This window comes from Pipistrellus hanaki (assembly GCF_964339955.1).
Source record: "Pipistrellus hanaki genome assembly, chromosome: 15".
Lineage (NCBI taxonomy): Eukaryota > Metazoa > Chordata > Mammalia > Chiroptera > Vespertilionidae > Pipistrellus > Pipistrellus hanaki.
In genome coordinates this window covers 37,676,691-37,694,630 of record NC_140517.1, presented here as the reverse complement: position 1 = coordinate 37,694,630, position 17,940 = coordinate 37,676,691, and the positions used below count along the sequence as shown (strand labels likewise).

The 17,940-nt window shown below is 49.4% G+C and overlaps 1 protein-coding gene across 2 annotated transcripts; it reads right to left on the bottom strand.

The window, feature by feature from the left end:
- Positions 1-4,474: 4,474 nt before the first annotated feature.
- Positions 4,475-13,460, bottom strand: TIMM50 (translocase of inner mitochondrial membrane 50). Of its 2 annotated transcripts, none has more exons than XM_084860969.1 (11): positions 13,312-13,460; positions 11,971-12,136; positions 11,325-11,356; positions 11,071-11,092; positions 8,688-8,746; positions 8,477-8,596; positions 8,062-8,166; positions 7,866-7,964; positions 6,216-6,372; positions 5,799-5,905; positions 4,475-4,685 (listed from the first exon to the last, which is right to left on the bottom strand). In XM_084860969.1, the coding sequence occupies exons 1-11, from the start codon at positions 13,417-13,419 to the stop codon at positions 4,584-4,586; spliced, it is 1,077 nt and encodes a 358-aa protein (XP_084717095.1). In that variant the 5' UTR covers positions 13,420-13,460; the 3' UTR covers positions 4,475-4,583. The 2 variants fall into 2 exon arrangements, with proteins under 2 accessions (XP_084717095.1, XP_084717096.1); XM_084860970.1 differs by having other exon boundaries at positions 11,993-12,136; positions 13,312-13,433.
- Between the last annotated feature and the right edge of the window lie 4,480 nt (positions 13,461-17,940).

The following is a 17,940-nucleotide window of genomic DNA, read 5'->3' as shown; positions in this document are numbered from 1 at the left end:
GCACAGGCACTCGCGCCAGCATCTACCTAAGAAGAGAATGGAGGGAGGTGTATGTGACCTCATGATTGTGTGACTGAGAATGAGTGGCTGCTCTCTGCACGTGTAAGAGCATTCATGAGATCCTGGACCGCTGGGTGTAGTCGATATGAGCCTGTGGTCTGTGCAGGTGCCTCTAGGCGCCGTGTGAGGGGGTGGGAGACTGGATTGTGGGAGGTCCGTGGGTATAGCCTCATGTGGATAGGATGAAGCTCCGGAGTTCTTTGTGGCTGTGTTCTCCCCTCCCCAAGACAAAGCCGTCCTCCCAAACCCACATCATGGATGCAGCAGGCGCCAGGGGAAGGAGCCCTGGTTTGAGGGGACTACCAGCTGTATGTAAATGCCACCATCTGCCGGCCCCGCGCCCCTCCCCCTTTGGCTACAGCTGGGTTGCCCGTTTGGCCTCCGGAAGGTGTGAGGAGCAAATGGGCAGGAAATTCCATCTTCACATCAAAGGCCTATCCCTCACTCCAGGATGAATGGGGGGGGGAGGGGGGCACCCCAGGGCCCTCCAGAAAGGAAAGTTAGGAGCAGGTGTTCCAGCCCACTCACTCTGTGCCAGGTGCTGAGCAAAGCCCTTAGGTGGAGTAAACTTTTCCCCCCCAGCACTGCAGAATAAAAATGTTAATACTTAGAGGCTAATAATTATAGTAGAAAATATAGGTGTGTTTTTTTTTCTTCTAATATGTAAAGCATAGCCCAACAGAGTCAGGCAGACAATAAGTTCTTAATAATTTTTTAATGAATGAAACAATTCAACCCAAAGAGGTTTTTTTAATCCTGAGGACTTGAGTTTTGAGTCGACAGCCAGTCAAATTGTACAGAACATCCTAGGTTCCTCTGCACAAGTTTTCCTCCCCTTTGTTAGTGTTAGTGTCACCAAACTAGCTCCTGTGGGAGGCCTTCCCCTACATTCCAAGGTCAGGCACCTCCTCTGAGTTCCCAGCTTCCTGTAATTCCTCTATCCCAATCCTGGCCTCTGGGGTCTTCTTAGCACACACCCTGTCACTCTCCTGCATAGATTCTTCCATGGTTCCCCAGTGCCTTTAAAATACTTCAAGATTGACATCTGAGGCCCTCCTTTCCACATCCCCTCTTCTCAAACAGGTTCTGTGGCCCCAAAGTGTAGTGCCAGGCCTCATGGACCATTTACTGGGAAGCAAACTGGGTCCTGTACCGGGGAAAATGGAGGGAGCTTCACATCATGAGACATTCAAATGGAATTTGGACAACCGTTAGAACCAGCAGTGAAGGCAAATACCTGCCCTGGATATAATTTGGGAGGGTAACAGATTCCAATCTGATTTCTCCAAATTTTTAGATTGTAAAAATAGCCAGCCTTTACTGAGGTCTGTGCCAGGCATAAGTGTTGGATGTGAATACTCCCACATGTGTGAAGTACTTAAAGGGATTTCTAAGCATCTTTTTGGCTATTCAGGACTTTCCTTACGTGCCCACAGAATGTCATGCTGAGGTGACATGTGAGCGGAGATCTAAAGGAGGGGAGTAAGCCATATGGATTGGGGGGGAGGGGGACATTCATGGCAAAGAGAATAGCAAGTGCAAAGACCTGAGGTGGCCATGCCTGACACACTCAAGATATCTCCACGGCTTTCCTCATTTTGGTCTCAGCTCAAATACACCATCCCAAGTCCTTCCCTAACTGTTCTATCCCATGTAAAAAAGCACCCCAAGACCCCAAAACATTCCTTCTCACCATATTTTTTTTTAAGAGTCATTTAATTTTTAGAGATGGAGAGGGAGGAACATTGATCGGCTGCCTCCTACATGCCCCCTATCAGAGACTGAGCCTGCAACCCAGGTATGTGCTCTGATGGGGAATTGAACCGGCAACCCTTCGGTGTATGAGATGACACCCAACCAACTGAGCCACACCAGCCAGGGCTGTTTTTCTTAATCCATTTATTACTCCAAGAAACATCTAACCATTGTCTGTCTTCTCCATGAGATTATTAGTCCCACCAGGTCAGAATTTTTAAAATTTGTTCACTGATGCACCCTAGCTCCTGGAACCCTAATCCTAACCCTGGCAGTTGGTGCTTGGGAAACACTGATTAAATGAATGACGGAGGCATTATTAACTTCTTATGAGGAAAGTGAAAAGCCTGAGACCTTGTCCAAGACCATAGGCTTGCGAATGGTATGACATGGGAATTCAGACCGTGTTGGGGTTATGCCTAACACTGCCCAATCCTGCCCTTCAGGTGATGCCATGAAACAGCCCTAGAGCACTTAGGGAAAACATCCTAGGCCAGTGGTTGGCAAACAGCGGCTTGCGAGCCACATTCAGCTCTTTGGCCCCTTGAGTGTGGCTCTCCCACAAAATACCACCTGAAGCATGCGCCAGCCAGTGCCAGAGCCTAATTCCCAGGGATACTGGACCACTGGGGGATAGGGGCCAACTGGCAAACACACTTCCTTCTTTTATGCCATGTGGGCAGACAGAACTCACATTTCAAAAGGCTCCTCAGGTTCTGTGGGACCGCGTCACCCATGTGGTAGGCAAGCACACTTGAAGTGGCTCTTCCTCCATCCTCCACTCACTCTCCAGATCACAATGCCCGAACACATAAGCCTCAGTCTCCACCTTTGCTTTTGGTTAAGACAGTCTCCAATTCTCAAAGATATGTGCAAAAAAACCCAAACAATCCTGCTGAGATCCTAGGGAGTTCTAGGGATATCAAGAAACCATTCCCTATCATTATAGACAGTGCACGTAGGGTTGGGAGATGCATATCTTAATTCTTTGTATACTTCTTTAAAAATCTAGAGTTTGGAAGTTCGACCTGGCCCACACAGTTTCAAATACATTTCAATTACTATAAACACCACCAGAGGTCTTTTAAAATATTTAACTGGTACTAGCATTAAATGCCGGCTGGAGAGGCTGCCAAACTCCTACAGCTTATTTTTTTCTTTTTAAAAAAAATATATTTTATTGATTTTTTACAGAGAGGGAGAGAGGAATAGAGAGTTAGAAACATCGATGAGAATCACCCATTAGCTGCCTCCTGCACACCCTCTACTGGGGATGTGCCCCCAAACAAGGTACATGCCCTTGACTAGAATTGAACCTGGACCTTTCAGTCATCAGGCAGATGCTCTATCCACTGAGCCAAACCGGTTTTGACGCTACAGGTTATTTCAACCTGTGAGTATCCAGTATGGCCTGGTGACAAGGCCCATGTGAATACACAGCTTGAATAGGAATTGTCCCATTTAGCCCACATAACCACTTTAGTAAGATAGGTACTATCATCACCTCCACTTCCCAGATGAGGAAACAGAGGCAGAAAGGTACCTTGCTCAAAATTCACAGCTGCTATTTGAGAGCTTACATAGAGTATCTAATTTAGCCCTCAAACCTACTGTGGAGTAAGTACCATTATTATTTTATAAATGTGGAAACTGAGGCACTGAGAGTGAAATAACTTGCTCAACATCACACAGGAAGTGGTAGACCTGGGATTTGAACTCAGACAGTCAGAATATAAATATTAAATAATAAATGCTGTCCGATTCAGGGCCCAGGAGGCACATGAAGCTATTTCAATTTAAAGTAATACACAATTAGAAATTCCATTCCTGTTACCCTAGTCACATTGCAAGTACTCAACAGCCCATGGCCACTGGGCAGTGCAGATACAGAACAGTATAAACATTGTAGAAAGTTCTGCTGAGAGTGCTGATACACAGTCTGCCTGCTTTAGTTAGAAGCCAACATTTAAATATTGGGAGATTTATTATTAATATAAAAATCCCAATTTCTGGCTTCCATTAACAATCAGAAGATCAGCCTGGCCAGCATGGCTCAGTGGTTGGGTGTTGATCTATGAACCAGGAGATCATGGTTCAATTCCCAGTCAGGGCACATGCCCGGGTTGCAGGCTTAATCCATAGCGTGGGGTGTGTAGGAGGCAGCTGATCAATGATTCTCTCATCATTGATGTTTCTATCTTTCTCTCTCACTCTTTCTTCTTCTCTAAAATCAATAAAAATGTATTTTTAATAAATCAGATCACGCAACTCTATCCCCAGCTTTCCAGGGGGCCATAGCTGGCAGAGCTGAGCAGCAGCTGCCCTCTTGGGATCGGGCGATGTCCACCAGAGTCCACTAAGCTCACGCTTCACATATTACACAGCAGCCTAAGCAGCTACCTGTGTTTACTCCCCGAGGGAAGTCCTCTCTTCTCTTTTCCAGATGGGGAATCTGCAGCCAAAAAGGGAGCTGCACTTTTTGCAGATTACACAGGACACAGAAGACTCAACCAGAGTAGGGACCCAGGTTTTCAGATCACCAGGCCTGGGTTAAAAACCAGCCCTGATCCACCAAAGCACCCACTCTGTGCTCGGCTGCTAATCAGTCACTCAGACCTCACCCCAATGCCCAAATCTGGAGACTCTCTGGACACAGGAGTATGGCGTCTGGGATGGACTTTATTGGACATGTGGCTGCCCAAGCCGTGGTCTGGGAGCACTGCGGCCTGGGGTCCAGGACCCAGGCACTACGTTTGAGGAGGCCCAGGTCAGGGCTGTTTGGAGCGAGGCCACAGGCGGCTGGTAAGAGAGCTGAAGAAGAGTGTCTGCTTGTTGGATCTGGAGAGCTCGGCCAGGCGCTGCTGCTCTTCCTGGGGCAGGGCAGAGAGGAGGGAGAAGGTCAGCGGGTGAGTAGAGCCTCCTCCTAGAATCCCAGGTCCCCAGTCTCAGCCCAGCAGCTACCTTTCTTAAACCTCTTCCCAGCCCAGACCCTTTCCCCCAAACCCCCAAAACAGCCCAGACCCCAGAAACTGAAACCAGACCCTGGCATGAGCCAGCTGTTGAGTTATAGAAGCCCAGATTCAAATCCCAGTACCCTCATGATCACCTTCCCCAGCTGAACCCGGAACCTATTTACCCCTGCATGGATGCTGGCGAGACTCAAAACCCTTTACCAGACTGCACTGTTCCTTTCCCTGGTCTCCCATTGCCCAGCCTGGAGCCCCAGGACTTCTGTGTGGATGGTGGGGGATCCCAGGCTCAAATCTCCCAGGAATTCTGGCCCTACTCCAAGGACCCAACACAGAATCTAATCAACCTCAGTCAAGATTCCAGGGAATCTCTTTCCCAGACTCAATCTATACTTTTTTAAAATACATATTTTTATTGATTTCAGAGAGGAAGGGAGGAGATAGCATCAGTGATGAGAGAAAATCATTGATCGTCGGCTGCCTCTTACACACCCCTTATTGGGGATGGAGCCTGCAACCCGTTCACATGCCTTGGACAGGGACTGAACTTGGGACCCTTCCGTCTGCAGGTCGACACTATCCTCTGAACGAGACTGGCTAGGACAATCCATACTTAGTCCTACTTCCAAGTCACCAAGATCACGGTAGACCACCAGAACTCACTCCTCAGACCTTGGGGCAAATGTTCATGGATCCCTCTTCCCAGACCTGATCCAACCCATGGTCCACAAAACACTGGGGCCCCCAGACCAGCTCAAGGCCACCAAGGACAACTCCTCTCCGGATCTATCTCAAATGCGTGGTGTTTTCTGCCTCCTTTTCTCAGAGCAGGTGCAGAATCAATTTTCCCATCATTATAAGAGCCCTACAGGACAGGTGGTGTGGACGAGAAGGAATCTATCTGCTCAAGGTCATAAAGCCCAGAGCAGAGCCAGGCTGCTCCAGGGCTCCACCGTCAGGACCCTGGAGAACTGCTGCGATGTCCCCCACCTGGGCTGGGATCGGAGCACCCACCTGCTCCAGCCGGCTTTGGCGCTGTTTGAAAGCCTCCAGCGGGTCATCCTCCAAGGCATAGTGCTCCAGCACAGTCCGGACATCCTCCACGCCATTCAATGCAATAGCTGGGGACACAGCAGGCAGGAGTCAACCAGGCTGAAGGCCAGAGGCAGGCAGGCCCACAAGAATAAAGGTCAAATACTAGGGGATCAGTGCTACCTGGAACACTTTTCAACAATTTAAAAGGGCTCCCCTAAACATTCCAGAGGAACACCCCAAACATGCTAAGCTTCTAAAGATTGCAAGATGTTTGTGGACCTTCCACATCTCAAGAACCCAGTTTTACATGAAAAACAAGCCAAAATCAAGTGACTGTAATTCCTCTTAAAGGTCAAAGGCTCAAGGGTCAGAAGTCAGGTCAGGGGTCAGTCTCACTCTTGAGGAAGACAGACAGGTCCAACAAGACCCGGTCATCAGAGTTGCCATCCCAGGGCCGCAGTGCGACACCATTGTAAGGCTGTAGGCGGAAGGCTTCCTTTTTGCAGTCCACAACCACCACACGGGCTGGGTCCCGATTCAGGCAGGAAATGTCCTAGAAGTCGGGAATAAGTTAGGTTAAAGCCTATGCTCCTTCCCTTCCCACAAAGAACCCTCAAAGGGAGAGACAGACACACACACACCATTGCACACCAGGTGCCTCCCAAAGACCAAGCTGGGATGATGGCATCAAATTCCCCAGGGAGCTAGTCACACAGATTCCTGGACCCAGGGTCTGGTACACAGGTTGACTTGGAGGTTCCCTGGGGAGGAGGCCAAGCATTTGTGTGTTCAACCACTGCCCCAAGTGACTGGGAAAGGTTGAAAGTTTGTGAACCTCTCACCCAGACAAAAAAGTGCAGAATGCCCTAGCTGGTTTGGCTCAGTGGATAGAGCATAAGCCTGAGGACTGAAGAGTCCCGGTTTAATTCTGGTCAAGGGCATGCTCCATCCCATCAATGTGTCTCTCTCCCATCAATGTTTCTCTCTGTGTCTCTCCCCATTCCTCCCACTCTCTAAAAATCAATTAGGTGCCGAGACCGGTTTGGCTCAATGGATACAGCGTCGGCTTGGGGACTGAAGGGTCCCGGGTTCGGTTCCGGTCAAGGGCATGTGCCTTGGTTGCGGGCATATCCCCAGTAGGGGGTGTGCAAGAGGCAGCTGATCGATGACTCTCTCTCATCGATGTTTCTAACTCTCTATCTCCCTTCCTCTCTGTACAAAATCAATAAAAATATATTTAAAAAATAAATAAATAAATAAATAAATAAATAAAAATAAAAATCAATTAGGTGAGGATTAACAACAACAACAAAAAAGAAACACAGACAGATCTATAGCCACACTGGGACTCACTCAAAGAAAGGTACCCAGATGCAGACCCTTCAAACCCTCAATCACAGTTCACATCCTTTTGAACCTTGAAGAACTACGTAGATCCACCAACATACAGTGAGAAAGCCAACAGACCCCTAAACATATGGGAACTTGGACCTAGACTAAGGTGACCAGACGTCCTGATTTTCAACAATTTGAGTCTTTCCAAAAATTGGGACTTTTTTGAAACGCCTTGGGACGCAGGACAAATTGTTGAAAATCGAACTGTCCCGCCAAGAGCGGGACATCTGGTCACCTTAGTCTAGATTCACAGAGACCCATTCACAGACCAACGAACTCCTGTTTCCATGGGTACGTTGCTGGTGATAGCAACAGACCTCAGGTCAAACAAACCCCAACAGGGTCTCAGATAAGATACCACAAATTACACAGTCCCAGAGACACTCAGTTCCAGACACAGAGAAATAAAAATAGCCTCCTTTTCCCTACTCCTTGCCCCTCTTTAGAAAGACCCCATTTCCCCCCACTTTCATTGCCAGATTCTGGGGGAGAGGGCCCATGGGCCCAGTCCAGACTGGGGACAGGATCAGACCTGGGGCAGACCCAGAAGCAGGACTGACACTAGGGTCAGAGATGGGTCCTCTTTCCCTCATGAAGTGCCAACCCTCAACCCCCAATCTCAGAGATCCATCCATGGCCCCAACATGGCACCTTAACATGGTGCCCGTCCATGTATCGTGTAGCATCCCGGAAGAGGCGGTAGGAGATGAAGCCGTGGGGGTCCACACTGTCGATGAGTGGAAATGCAGTCTGGAGTATAATACAATGGAGGAAGAACAAAGTCAGCTGGCCCTGCAGCTCTCTACCTCCCCCACGTAGACCCTCCCTCCCTTCTCCAGGGCCTCACCATGCCAGTCTCTGATGTGAAGATGACGATTTCATACAAAGGGGCAAGCTGCTGGAATAAAGTCTCTATGCCTGGACGCTTCTTAAACCTCCAGCCAGTGGCCAGCTGGGGAGAGTGAGAAGAAGAAAGTACTGAGACCCAGAGGTCCCAGAGTCCCCAAAAAAAACAAGACCCAGCCTGAGGGATTCCCAGACCAGCCTGCTCTTCCCCTGTCTTTGGGGCACTTGAGGGGTTCATGGTGGGGAGCATCACACCATGGAAAGAGGCAATGAGAGTGCCACCTCCTCCCCAAGATCACTGTGGAGCCTGGGCTAAATCCCAGACTGGCTCCAGGCTACGCTCCTAACCACATCATCATGATCTGCCACCCAGGTCTACCCAGTGTCCCCAACTCGCTGTCTTCCCCAGGACACACCGACCACTCAGGGTGCAAGAGGACGCCGGTGAGCTCCAAGACCAGTGTGTAGGGAGGCTGATAGTACGGCTCTCGCAGAGGGTCTGGGAGAAGGCAGGGGCTAGTGGGCTCGATGATCATCTGTGGGACAGGGACAGAATGGAGACATTCAGACAAGGAGCAGGAGGCTGGGGAATGCAGGGATAGGGACTGAGCCCAGGGCTCTTCTCACCTGTCTATAATCTTTGAAATATTTGTATGTCCGGCGTAACTGCTGTACCAGAATTGGATCTAGAACACCAGGGCACAAAGGGATTCCATGATAAGCCACTGTTCAACCTCTGGACAAACCATGGCTTTACTTATGTACCAGATAAGTAAAATGGTTTTGAACCAGCTCATTTCTAAGTCTAAAGGTAGAAGGCAATGACATAACAACCAGACAGGAACAAATATATTTATTCACCTGTCCAATTTTAACTCAAATACTTCATCCACACACCACCCCAGGTATAAAACAGAATGTTTATATATCTGCCCACTTGAAGCCCACCTATAACTCTGCTGACATGATGCCACTATATTTAGTTCATTTGGAAACACTAGGCTTCCAGATCTGCCTACTTTAAGCCATTATGATGAGTCCAGTTAAAAAATGATGGATAGTCCGGCCGGTGAGGCCCAGTGGTTGAGCACTGACCCATGAATCAGGAGGTCACAGTTCGATTCCCAGTTGGGGCACATGCACACGGGTTGCAGATTAAATCCCCAACATAGGGCATGCAGGAGGCAGCCAATCGATGATTCTCTCATCTTTGGTGTTTCCTGGTTTAAGTGAATTTATTGAATCAAATTAAAAATATAAACTTACATAACTGCCTACTTCAACATAGTATTTTTTGTTTTAAAAACCAAAACATTGGAACCAATTAAGTTAGTATATACCAATTTTATTTTATTTATTTTTAAATATATTTTATTGATTTTTTACAGAGAGGAAGGGAGAGGGATAGTTAGAAACATCGATGAGAGAGAAACATCAATCAGCTGCCTCCTGCACACCCTCCACTGGGGATGTGCCCTCAACCAAGGTACGTGCCCTTTGACTGGAATTGAACCCGGGACCCTTCAGTCCGCAGGCTGACACTCTATCCACTGAGCCAAACCAGTTTCGGCCCAATTTTACTTTTTAAAATATATTATTATTGACTTTAGAGAGGGAGGGAGGGAGAGAAAGAGGGGGGAAAGAAGGGAGGGGGGAGGGAGAGAGAGATAAACAGAGAGAATCATTGAGCGGCTTCCTCCTGCATGGCCCACTCTGGGGATAGAGCCCGCAACCCGGGCACGTGCCCTAACTAGGAATTGAACCTTGTCATAGGCTGACACTCAACCACTGAGCAACACTGACCAGGGGTAACCACATATTTTAAATCTGCTTGTTTACCTAACCAGTAAAAATCAGTATACTGATTTGTTTAAACCAGTATGATTCTGTTTCTACCCAGTTAAGACATCATATTTACCCACCTGCTCAGTTTAAAATAAACAATGTATCAACATCCCATTGTGCAAACTTCTAAACACTAACAGTAGCTTTCTGCACCTACCAACTTTATTTTTCTCCTAGGAAGGGCCAGGTGTGACAAAACTGACAACTGTCCTAGCCAGTATGGCTCAGTGGATACAGCATCCGCCTGTGGACTGTACCGCCCAGATTTGATTCCTGGTCAGGGCACATGTCTAGGTTGTGAGCTAGATCCCCAGTAGGGGGAGTGCAGGAGGCAGCCAATCCATCATTCTCCCACATCATCATTTCTCACATTCAACATACTGTACTGTGTTGAAGTAGGCAGTTATGTAAGTTTGTACTTTTAATTTGATTCAGTAAATTCACTTAAACCAGGAAACACCAACGATGAGAGAGAATCGTCGATTGGCTGCCTCCTGCATGCCCTACACTGGGATCAAGCCTATAACCCAGGCATATGCCCATAATGCTTCTATCTCTCCCTCTCCCTTCCTCTCTGAAATAAATTAAAAAATAAATTATTCATATATATATATATATATATATATATATATATATATATAAAAGAAACAGAAAACAAAAAATAAAGCATGAAAATTATATATTCTTTTAAAAACAAACAAATCTGACAACTATTTTCTACTGTCCAATCTGTCAGAAACTCCCCACCAAAAGCTAACTAAAAGGGGGAGGGAGGAAGGAGGCAGTTTTGGAAATGAGGAGCTTGATGGGGTAGAGCTTGGGGTGGGGAGAAGAGGCTGTTAAAAGGGGAGGGACTTAGGGGCTGCATATGCTCAGATCTAAGGCACAGGAAGCCATGTGTGTCTGGCAATAGACAGCACCTTCTCCCAATGCACTCCCACCCCAGACTCCCCTCCCCCCATCTGTCCCTGACCATCTGCTCCAGGGCTGAGGGGCCAGAGAAAGGGACTGGGGCATTGTAATGCCCTTCCCCCAAAAGTCATCTAGCTACTGACTCCCTTACCTCCAGGAGGAGGAGGAGGGGCACCATATGGGCAGAGCAACATCCCTACAAATGGCAGAGAAGGGAGGGTCAGGGGACCAGATTTTATGCTTGTTTACTCACCATTGTCGAATTCATCGGGAATCTATGCGGTAGAGAGAAAAACAGAGGGTTTGAGATAGCAGAGGCAAAATCCCATCACACCCAGAAAAGGAATCATCTCCAGGGCCCTGGAAGGAGTAGGCAAAGGTGCCAGGGAGGGAGAGACTCACTCTAGACCAGAAATGAGCCTGAATTAACCAAAGGAGGGGGAGGGTGTGTGTGGCATCCACAGGATGAGACCCCTAGCAAGGCCTTTGGGTGTCTTTCCCCCTTACCTTGGCACCAGTTTCATCCACAGAGTTGTTTCCTGCAAGAAAGACAGAGATGAACCAGAGGAACTGGGACCCCATCTCTTGGGCCATGAGGGAGAAAAAAAGTAGAGGCCCTGGATTCTTGGGTGTAAGGGAAGAAGGCTTGAAACATGGTCTCCTAAAACTGAGAGGAGGGGGCTTATAGCCAGGAAGCCTGGGTCTCTAAGGAACGAGGGAATGGGGCCAGATCTCCTGGGTCTCTGAGTGATAAAGGGACTAGTGAGGACTGGAGTTTTGGGTGCAGAGGAAAGAGGCAATTTAGGAGGCTGATCCAGGCCTATCCTTCCCCATTTTCTCCTCTTCCAACTTATTCCCTGTAGACTAATACAAAACCAACTAGATACAGTGGAACCTTGAGCACAGGGAATAGATGAGAGAAGAAAGGAGATTTCCCACTTTCCAAGGTAGATGTTCTAGTTCAGCGGTGGCCAACGTTTCGGACCTCACGGACCACCAGTGGTCCTCGGACCACCGGTTGGCAACTGTTGTTCTAGTTGACTGTCCTATTATAGGAGGAGCCATGGAATGATGATGGATAAAGAGGGGAAGCATCTGCAGAAGGATAAAGAGCCAACAGAACAAAACTACAGGACAGGAATATGTCCCTCACCGAAGATATAGACGACACTCACGGTTCCACCAGCCCCAAGCAGCCCAGCAAGCCAGAGTGCGACTTTTTTGGCATAGCTGGGACCCTCCGTGCCCTGCTGCTGCTGCTGCTGCTGTGACCCCTGGGCCTGGGCCTTAGTGCTTGGGCGGCTCCCGATCTCCTTGGCCTACAATTGAGAAAGCGTTGGTTAGCCAAATGAGAAGAGAGAGATGGTCAGGATGGTTCCAACACCCTGGGTCCAATAAGAATCAAGGTCCGGAGCCAGGAAGCAGACACCCACAGAGCCCCTGGGATTGTGTCCCTGGAGGGGCAGCCAGCAGTTTGACTGGGTGTCTCAGAGGGGTCAAGAAATACTGTCTGAGGCCGGGACCGGTTTGGCTCAGTGGACAGAGAGTCGGCCTGCGAACTGAAAGGTCCCGGGTTCGATTCCGGGCAAGGGCATGTACCTTGGTTGCGGGCACATCCTCAGTAGGGGGTGTGCAAGAGGCAGCTGATCGATGATTCTCTCATCGATGTTTCCTAACTCTCTATCCCTCTGTCTTCCTCTCTGTGAAAAATCAATAAAATATATAATAAAAAAAAAAGAAAGAAAGAAAGAAATACTGTCTGAGACATTCAAGAGTTGATAGGCCTGGAACCCAGGATACTGCAAGCAAAGGACTGGAGAACCTGGAGCCCAGAAAAGCAGGGCAGGGAAATGAGATCAGGAGCCTGGCTGAACACTGGGATGGAGGAGCAGAGCAATGGAGGGCGCACAGAGGACAGAACAGGGAGTTAAGGCATCCTGATGTCCGGAGCCCAGGTTATAGAGCGGAAGAGATTGCGAGCCGGGACGGGGAGCTGGGGTGTGGGGCTGCTATCGCTCGTCTAGGGATTGGGGAATAGGGCACGGAAGTGATGGAGCTGAAGGTCAGAAAGGCTGGTTCTCAGTCAACATGGAGGCAGGTCGAATCAAAAGCCCTAACAACATCTACTTCACCACCTTCACTACCGCGGGGAAAACACCCCCAGGGCCAGGCAGCGATTCCAGCGTCCCGAGTCCCTTCCCCTCAAGCTGTTCCCTGAGCGGCCATCGAGTTGAGGAACAGGTGACCCTCCTCCCCCGGCACCCACGTGGTGTCCAAAGAAAGTGGAGTCCAGAGAATGTCCTGGAACCCCTAGCACCCACCCCACCGCTGGGAAGCAAGTGTCGGTCACCCCGGGAGGCTGGGACAAGCCGAAACGCGGGCGGCGTTCCATTCAGCACCCTGAGGTGCTGCGTCCCAGAAACCTGGAGCGGCGACCCGCCTGGAAATCCAGGAAGGGGTCTTTGCAGCCGGAGCCCACCACCGTCCCGCTCACCTGGCCCGAGGCCCGCGGGGGCAGCGTCACCAGCCTCGCGCACAAGCCCCGCGCGCCGAGCGAGAGCCCGCTCCGCCAGCGCAGGGCCCGCGCCGCCGAGGCCGCCATCTTGGGCTGACGTCACGTGGGCCCCGCCCACTCGCCCCTCTTTCCTCCTGTCCCGGGCGGGGCTCTGGCCAATGGGGACGCAGGGGCGGGCCGCGTGGACGGCAGCCCGAGAGAGACAAAGGGCTTCGGGCGTCCAGCTGCGGCCGTGCACACCCGAAGCGGCCCTTCCGCCTGCCCCCGCGCGCCTAACAGGATGGGGAGCCCGCCTACTCCAGCGCCCCGCTACAGTACCTGCCCAGAGGTAAAGCTGAGCCCACACTGAAACCCTCAGGCTGCCAGCCCTCACAAGCTCGCTGCCTCACACGGAGGCCATCTGTCTGCGCTCCTGTTCTCAGACCCCTCGCTGCCCTTCCTCCCAGGTGGGCAGTCCAACCATTTCATGGGAGCCTGCAGCTAAAGAACAGCGGCCGCGTCGGGAGGTGTCGGGAGTGTGGGAAATCAATTAGCGGTCATAGGTAACCACAATAGATCTCCTTCAAATTAGTTTGAGAGGGGAAAGTCTGATAGTATTTATGTGAACTTTAAAAACATGTAAAACATGTTTTTAAACAGCAAGTGGGTCTAAAAATTACCCCACTTATAACCATATAACATTTAGGGGAAAATACTACGGTGGTAAAAGTATCAAGTCAAAAGACAAATGGGCCCTGGCCGATGTGGTGCAATGGTTAGAGCATCAGACTGCACACAGAAGGGTGGCGGGTTCCCTTCCTGGTCAAGCGCACAAGCGCAGGTACCTGGGCTGGCTCCCTGTCCACCCCACAGGGCCTGGAGCCTGATGGAGGCAACCAATCCATGTCTTTCACAATCATGTTTCTCTTTCTGCCGCCCCCGCGCTCCCCCCCCGCCCCACACACACACACATACACACACACACACTGAAAAGCAATGGAAAAATATTCTCAGGTGAGGATTAACAAAAGACAAATGCAATTAAGGGTTGTGGATACCCATGGGGGGATGGACTGCGGGTGCTGTTAAAGTGGGTGCTAGGGTGCTATTTGGTACATATTGTTTCCTAAACTGGGTGGTGGGAACACAGGTGTTCCTGGTATATCTTTTTGAAATATTTTATAATACACTAGAAGCCCTGTGCATTAAATTCATGCGGGGGTGGGGGGGCTGTTCCTCAGCCCAGCCTGCACCCTCACCAATTTGGGACATCCCTCTTCAATCCAAGACTGCTGCCTCCCAACAGCTCCCCTGCCTGCATTCTTGATTGCCCCTAACCGCTTCTACCTGCCAGCCTGATCACCCCCTAATGACTCCCCCACCAGCCTGATCAACACCTAAATGCCCCCTTGCCGCCCGATTACCCCTAACTGCCCTCCCCTGCTGGCCTGGTCACCCCTAACTACCTTCCCCTGCCAGCCTTGTCACACTTAACTGCCCTCCCCTGCAGGCCTGGTCACCCCCAACTGCCCTCCCCTGCTGGCCCTTTCACCCCTAACTTCCCTCCCTTGCCAGCCTAGTCACCCCTAACTGCCTTCCCCTGAAGGCCTGGTCCTCCCCAACTGTTCTCCCCTGCAGGTCTGGTCGCCCCCAACTGCCCTCACCTGCAGGCCTGGTCCTCCCACAACTGCCCTCCCCTGCTGGCCTGGCCCCCCCACCCCCCTCCACACACACACACACACACACACACACTGCCTTCCCCTGCAGGCCTGGTTGCCCCCAACTGTCCTCCCCTGCCAACCTGGGTCATCCCCAGCTGTCCTCCCTGCAGGTCTCTGCCCTCCCCTGCTGCCCATCTTTTCTTTTTTTTTTCTTTTTTAAATATATTTTATTGATTTTTAAAAATATATATTTTATTGATTTTTTACAGAGAGGAAGGGAGAGAGATAGAGAGCTAGAAACGTCAATGAGAAACATCGACCAGCTGCCTCTTGCACACCCCCTACCGGGGATGTGCCCGCAACCAATGTACATGCCCCTGACCAGAATCGAACCTGGGACCTTTCAGTCCGCAGACCGACGCTCTATCCACTGAGCCAAACCGGTTTCAGCTATTTTATTGATTTTTTACAGAGAGGAAGGGAGAGGGACAAAGAGCTAGAAAAACCGATGAGAGAGAATCATCGATCAGCTGCCTCTTGCACACCCCCTACTGGGGACGTGCCCGCAACCAAGGTACATGCCCTTGACCGGAATCAAACCTGGGACCTTTCAGTCCGCAGACCGACGCTCTATCCACTGAGCCAAACCGGTTTCAGCCCTGCTGGCCATCTTGTGTCCACATGGAGATAGCCATCTTGTGTTGGAGTGATGGTCAATTTGCATATCACCTCTTTATTATATAGGATTGTTACATTTGTAAAAGGATATTAGTTATCAAATGAGGAAGGTGAAGGAAGGTCATAGTACTAAGCTCCATTGTCTATACCTCCATGCCATCAGACAAGCTACAGCAATTCTTAGGCCACCACAATGTAGGCTCAAGAGAAAGTACAGCACAACAGGAGGAACTTAGGTTTCCTGAGTCTGGATATTGACTGATTTCCACACAACTCAAACATGAGTAAGACGTAACTTCATCAGTCGCAAGGCAGGTTTTGTTCTAACCTCTTTACCGTGTTTTCTCAGACATTCCTCTCAAGTGCCCCCTGGAGTAGGAAGTATCATCTTCTACATGGGGAAACTGAAGCTTAGGTAGGACCCAGTTGTTTGCCCAAGACCACACACCATGGAAGCAAGTGGGTCTAAAAATTACCCCAGTTATAACCACATATGGATTAAAAAAAAAATTTTTTTTTAAAAAGCTACATGCTAACCTGACAAGCTCAGGGAAGGCCTACATGACAGTTTTGCAAACTCAGAGACATAAAGTAACCACTAAGGATGGTCTGAAATTATAACTTTTAACTAAAAACAGGGTGGGTAGTCAGTGTCTTTTCTGACAAAGTTCCTCTTTACCTTAACTGAGCCTATTGTCTTTTTGCATCTTTGATAACTTATCTTAGCAATGTCAAGGTTACTTGTACCTTCCCTTTTTCAGGACCCCTTAGGGCACAACCAAATGCACTTTGGTGTCAGGACTGAAACCATAAATTCCTTCACTTGTTGTTAATTAGAGGCACGCTGCACAAAATTTGTGCAGGGGGGGTGCCCCTCAGCACAACCTGCACCCTCCAATTTGGGACCCCACAAGGGATGTCAGACTGCCCTTTTAGACCCGATCCAGGACTCACAGTCCAGGACTGCTGGCTCACAACTGCTTTCCTGCTTGCCTTCCTAATTGCCCCTAACCACTTCTTCCTGTCAGCCAGCCTGATCACCCCCTAATCTCTCCCGACAGCCTGATTGATGCTTAACTGCTCCCCTGCCAGCCTGATTGCCCCTAACTGCCCTCCCCTGAAGGCCTGGTCACCCCTAATTGCCCTCCCATGCAGGCCTGGTCCCCCCCCCAACTGCTCTTCCCTACTCTGCTGGCCCGGTCACCCCATCTTCCCTCCTCTGCTGGCCTGGTCACCCCTAACTGCCCTCCCTTGCAAGCTGTCACTTCTAACTGTCCTCCCCTGTAGACCTGATCGCCCACAACTGCCCTCCCTTGCAGATGTGGTCCCTCCCAACTGCCCTCCCTGCAGCCATCTTGTGTCCACATGGGGGCAGCCATCTTGTGTGTTGGAGTGATGGTCAATTTGCATATTACTTTTATTAGATAGGATTATTAACTGTTAAGTATACTGCACCCACCTAAGTAAAAGAAGTATGCGTCTATCATTTTTAAAAAAATCATTTTACTTTTTATCCAATCTCCAGAGGTTCTCCCCACCCCCCTTTGCTTTCTCCCATCTCTCAAATCTATCACCAGCCAAAACCAGTTTGGCTTAGTGGATAGTGCATCAGCCTGTGGACTGAAGGGTCCCGGGTTCGATTCCGGTCAAGGGCATGTACCTTGGTTGCGGGCACATCCCCAGTGGGGGTTGTGCAGGAGGCAGCTGATCGATGTTTCTCTCTCATTGATGTTTCTAACTTTCTATCCCTTTCCCTTCCTCTCTGTAAAAAATCAATAAAATATATTTTTAAATAAATGTTAAAAATTAAAAAAAAGAATCTATCACCAAAGGATTTCATGTAACCCACTCACATCTCCTTTGATTACAATGTATAAAACAAGGTGAAGAACTGCTATTCTCCAGAGAATTATCCAAATCCATTGAGATTCTGCTTCCTAGCGATTGTTTTTTTTGTTTGTTTGTTTGTTTTTTAAAGTTGGGCCTGGCCAGTGTGGCTCACTGGTTGAGAGTCAACACATGAACCAGGAGGTCATGTCCTTTTTTTTATATATATATTTATTTTTTATTGATTTTTCACCGGGGATGATTTTTCGCCTGCAACCAAGGTACATGCCCTTCACCGAAATCAAACCCGGGACCTTTCAGTCCACAAGCCGACGCTCTATCCACTGAGCCAAACCGGTTTCGGCTGCTTCCTAGCAATTGTTGACAGTTTGGCTCAAATAAACTCACAAAAATTCATTACAAGTTTGAATGTTTTCATATTAGCGCACACATACACACACAG

Excerpts from the sequence above, each read along its gene's own strand:
- TIMM50 (XM_084860969.1), bottom strand. The coding sequence starts at position 13,419 with ATGGCGGCCTCGGCGGCGCGGGCCCTGCGCTGGCGGAGCGGGCTCTCG. Across the intron at positions 8,597-8,687 it reads ATTTCAAAGATTATAGACAG|ATGATCATCGAGCCCACTAG; the intron begins GTGAGAAGAGCC and ends CCTGTCCCACAG. Across the intron at positions 4,686-5,798 it reads GCCAAAGCCGGCTGGAGCAG|GAAGAGCAGCAGCGCCTGGC; the intron begins GTGGGTGCTCCG and ends GCCCTGCCCCAG.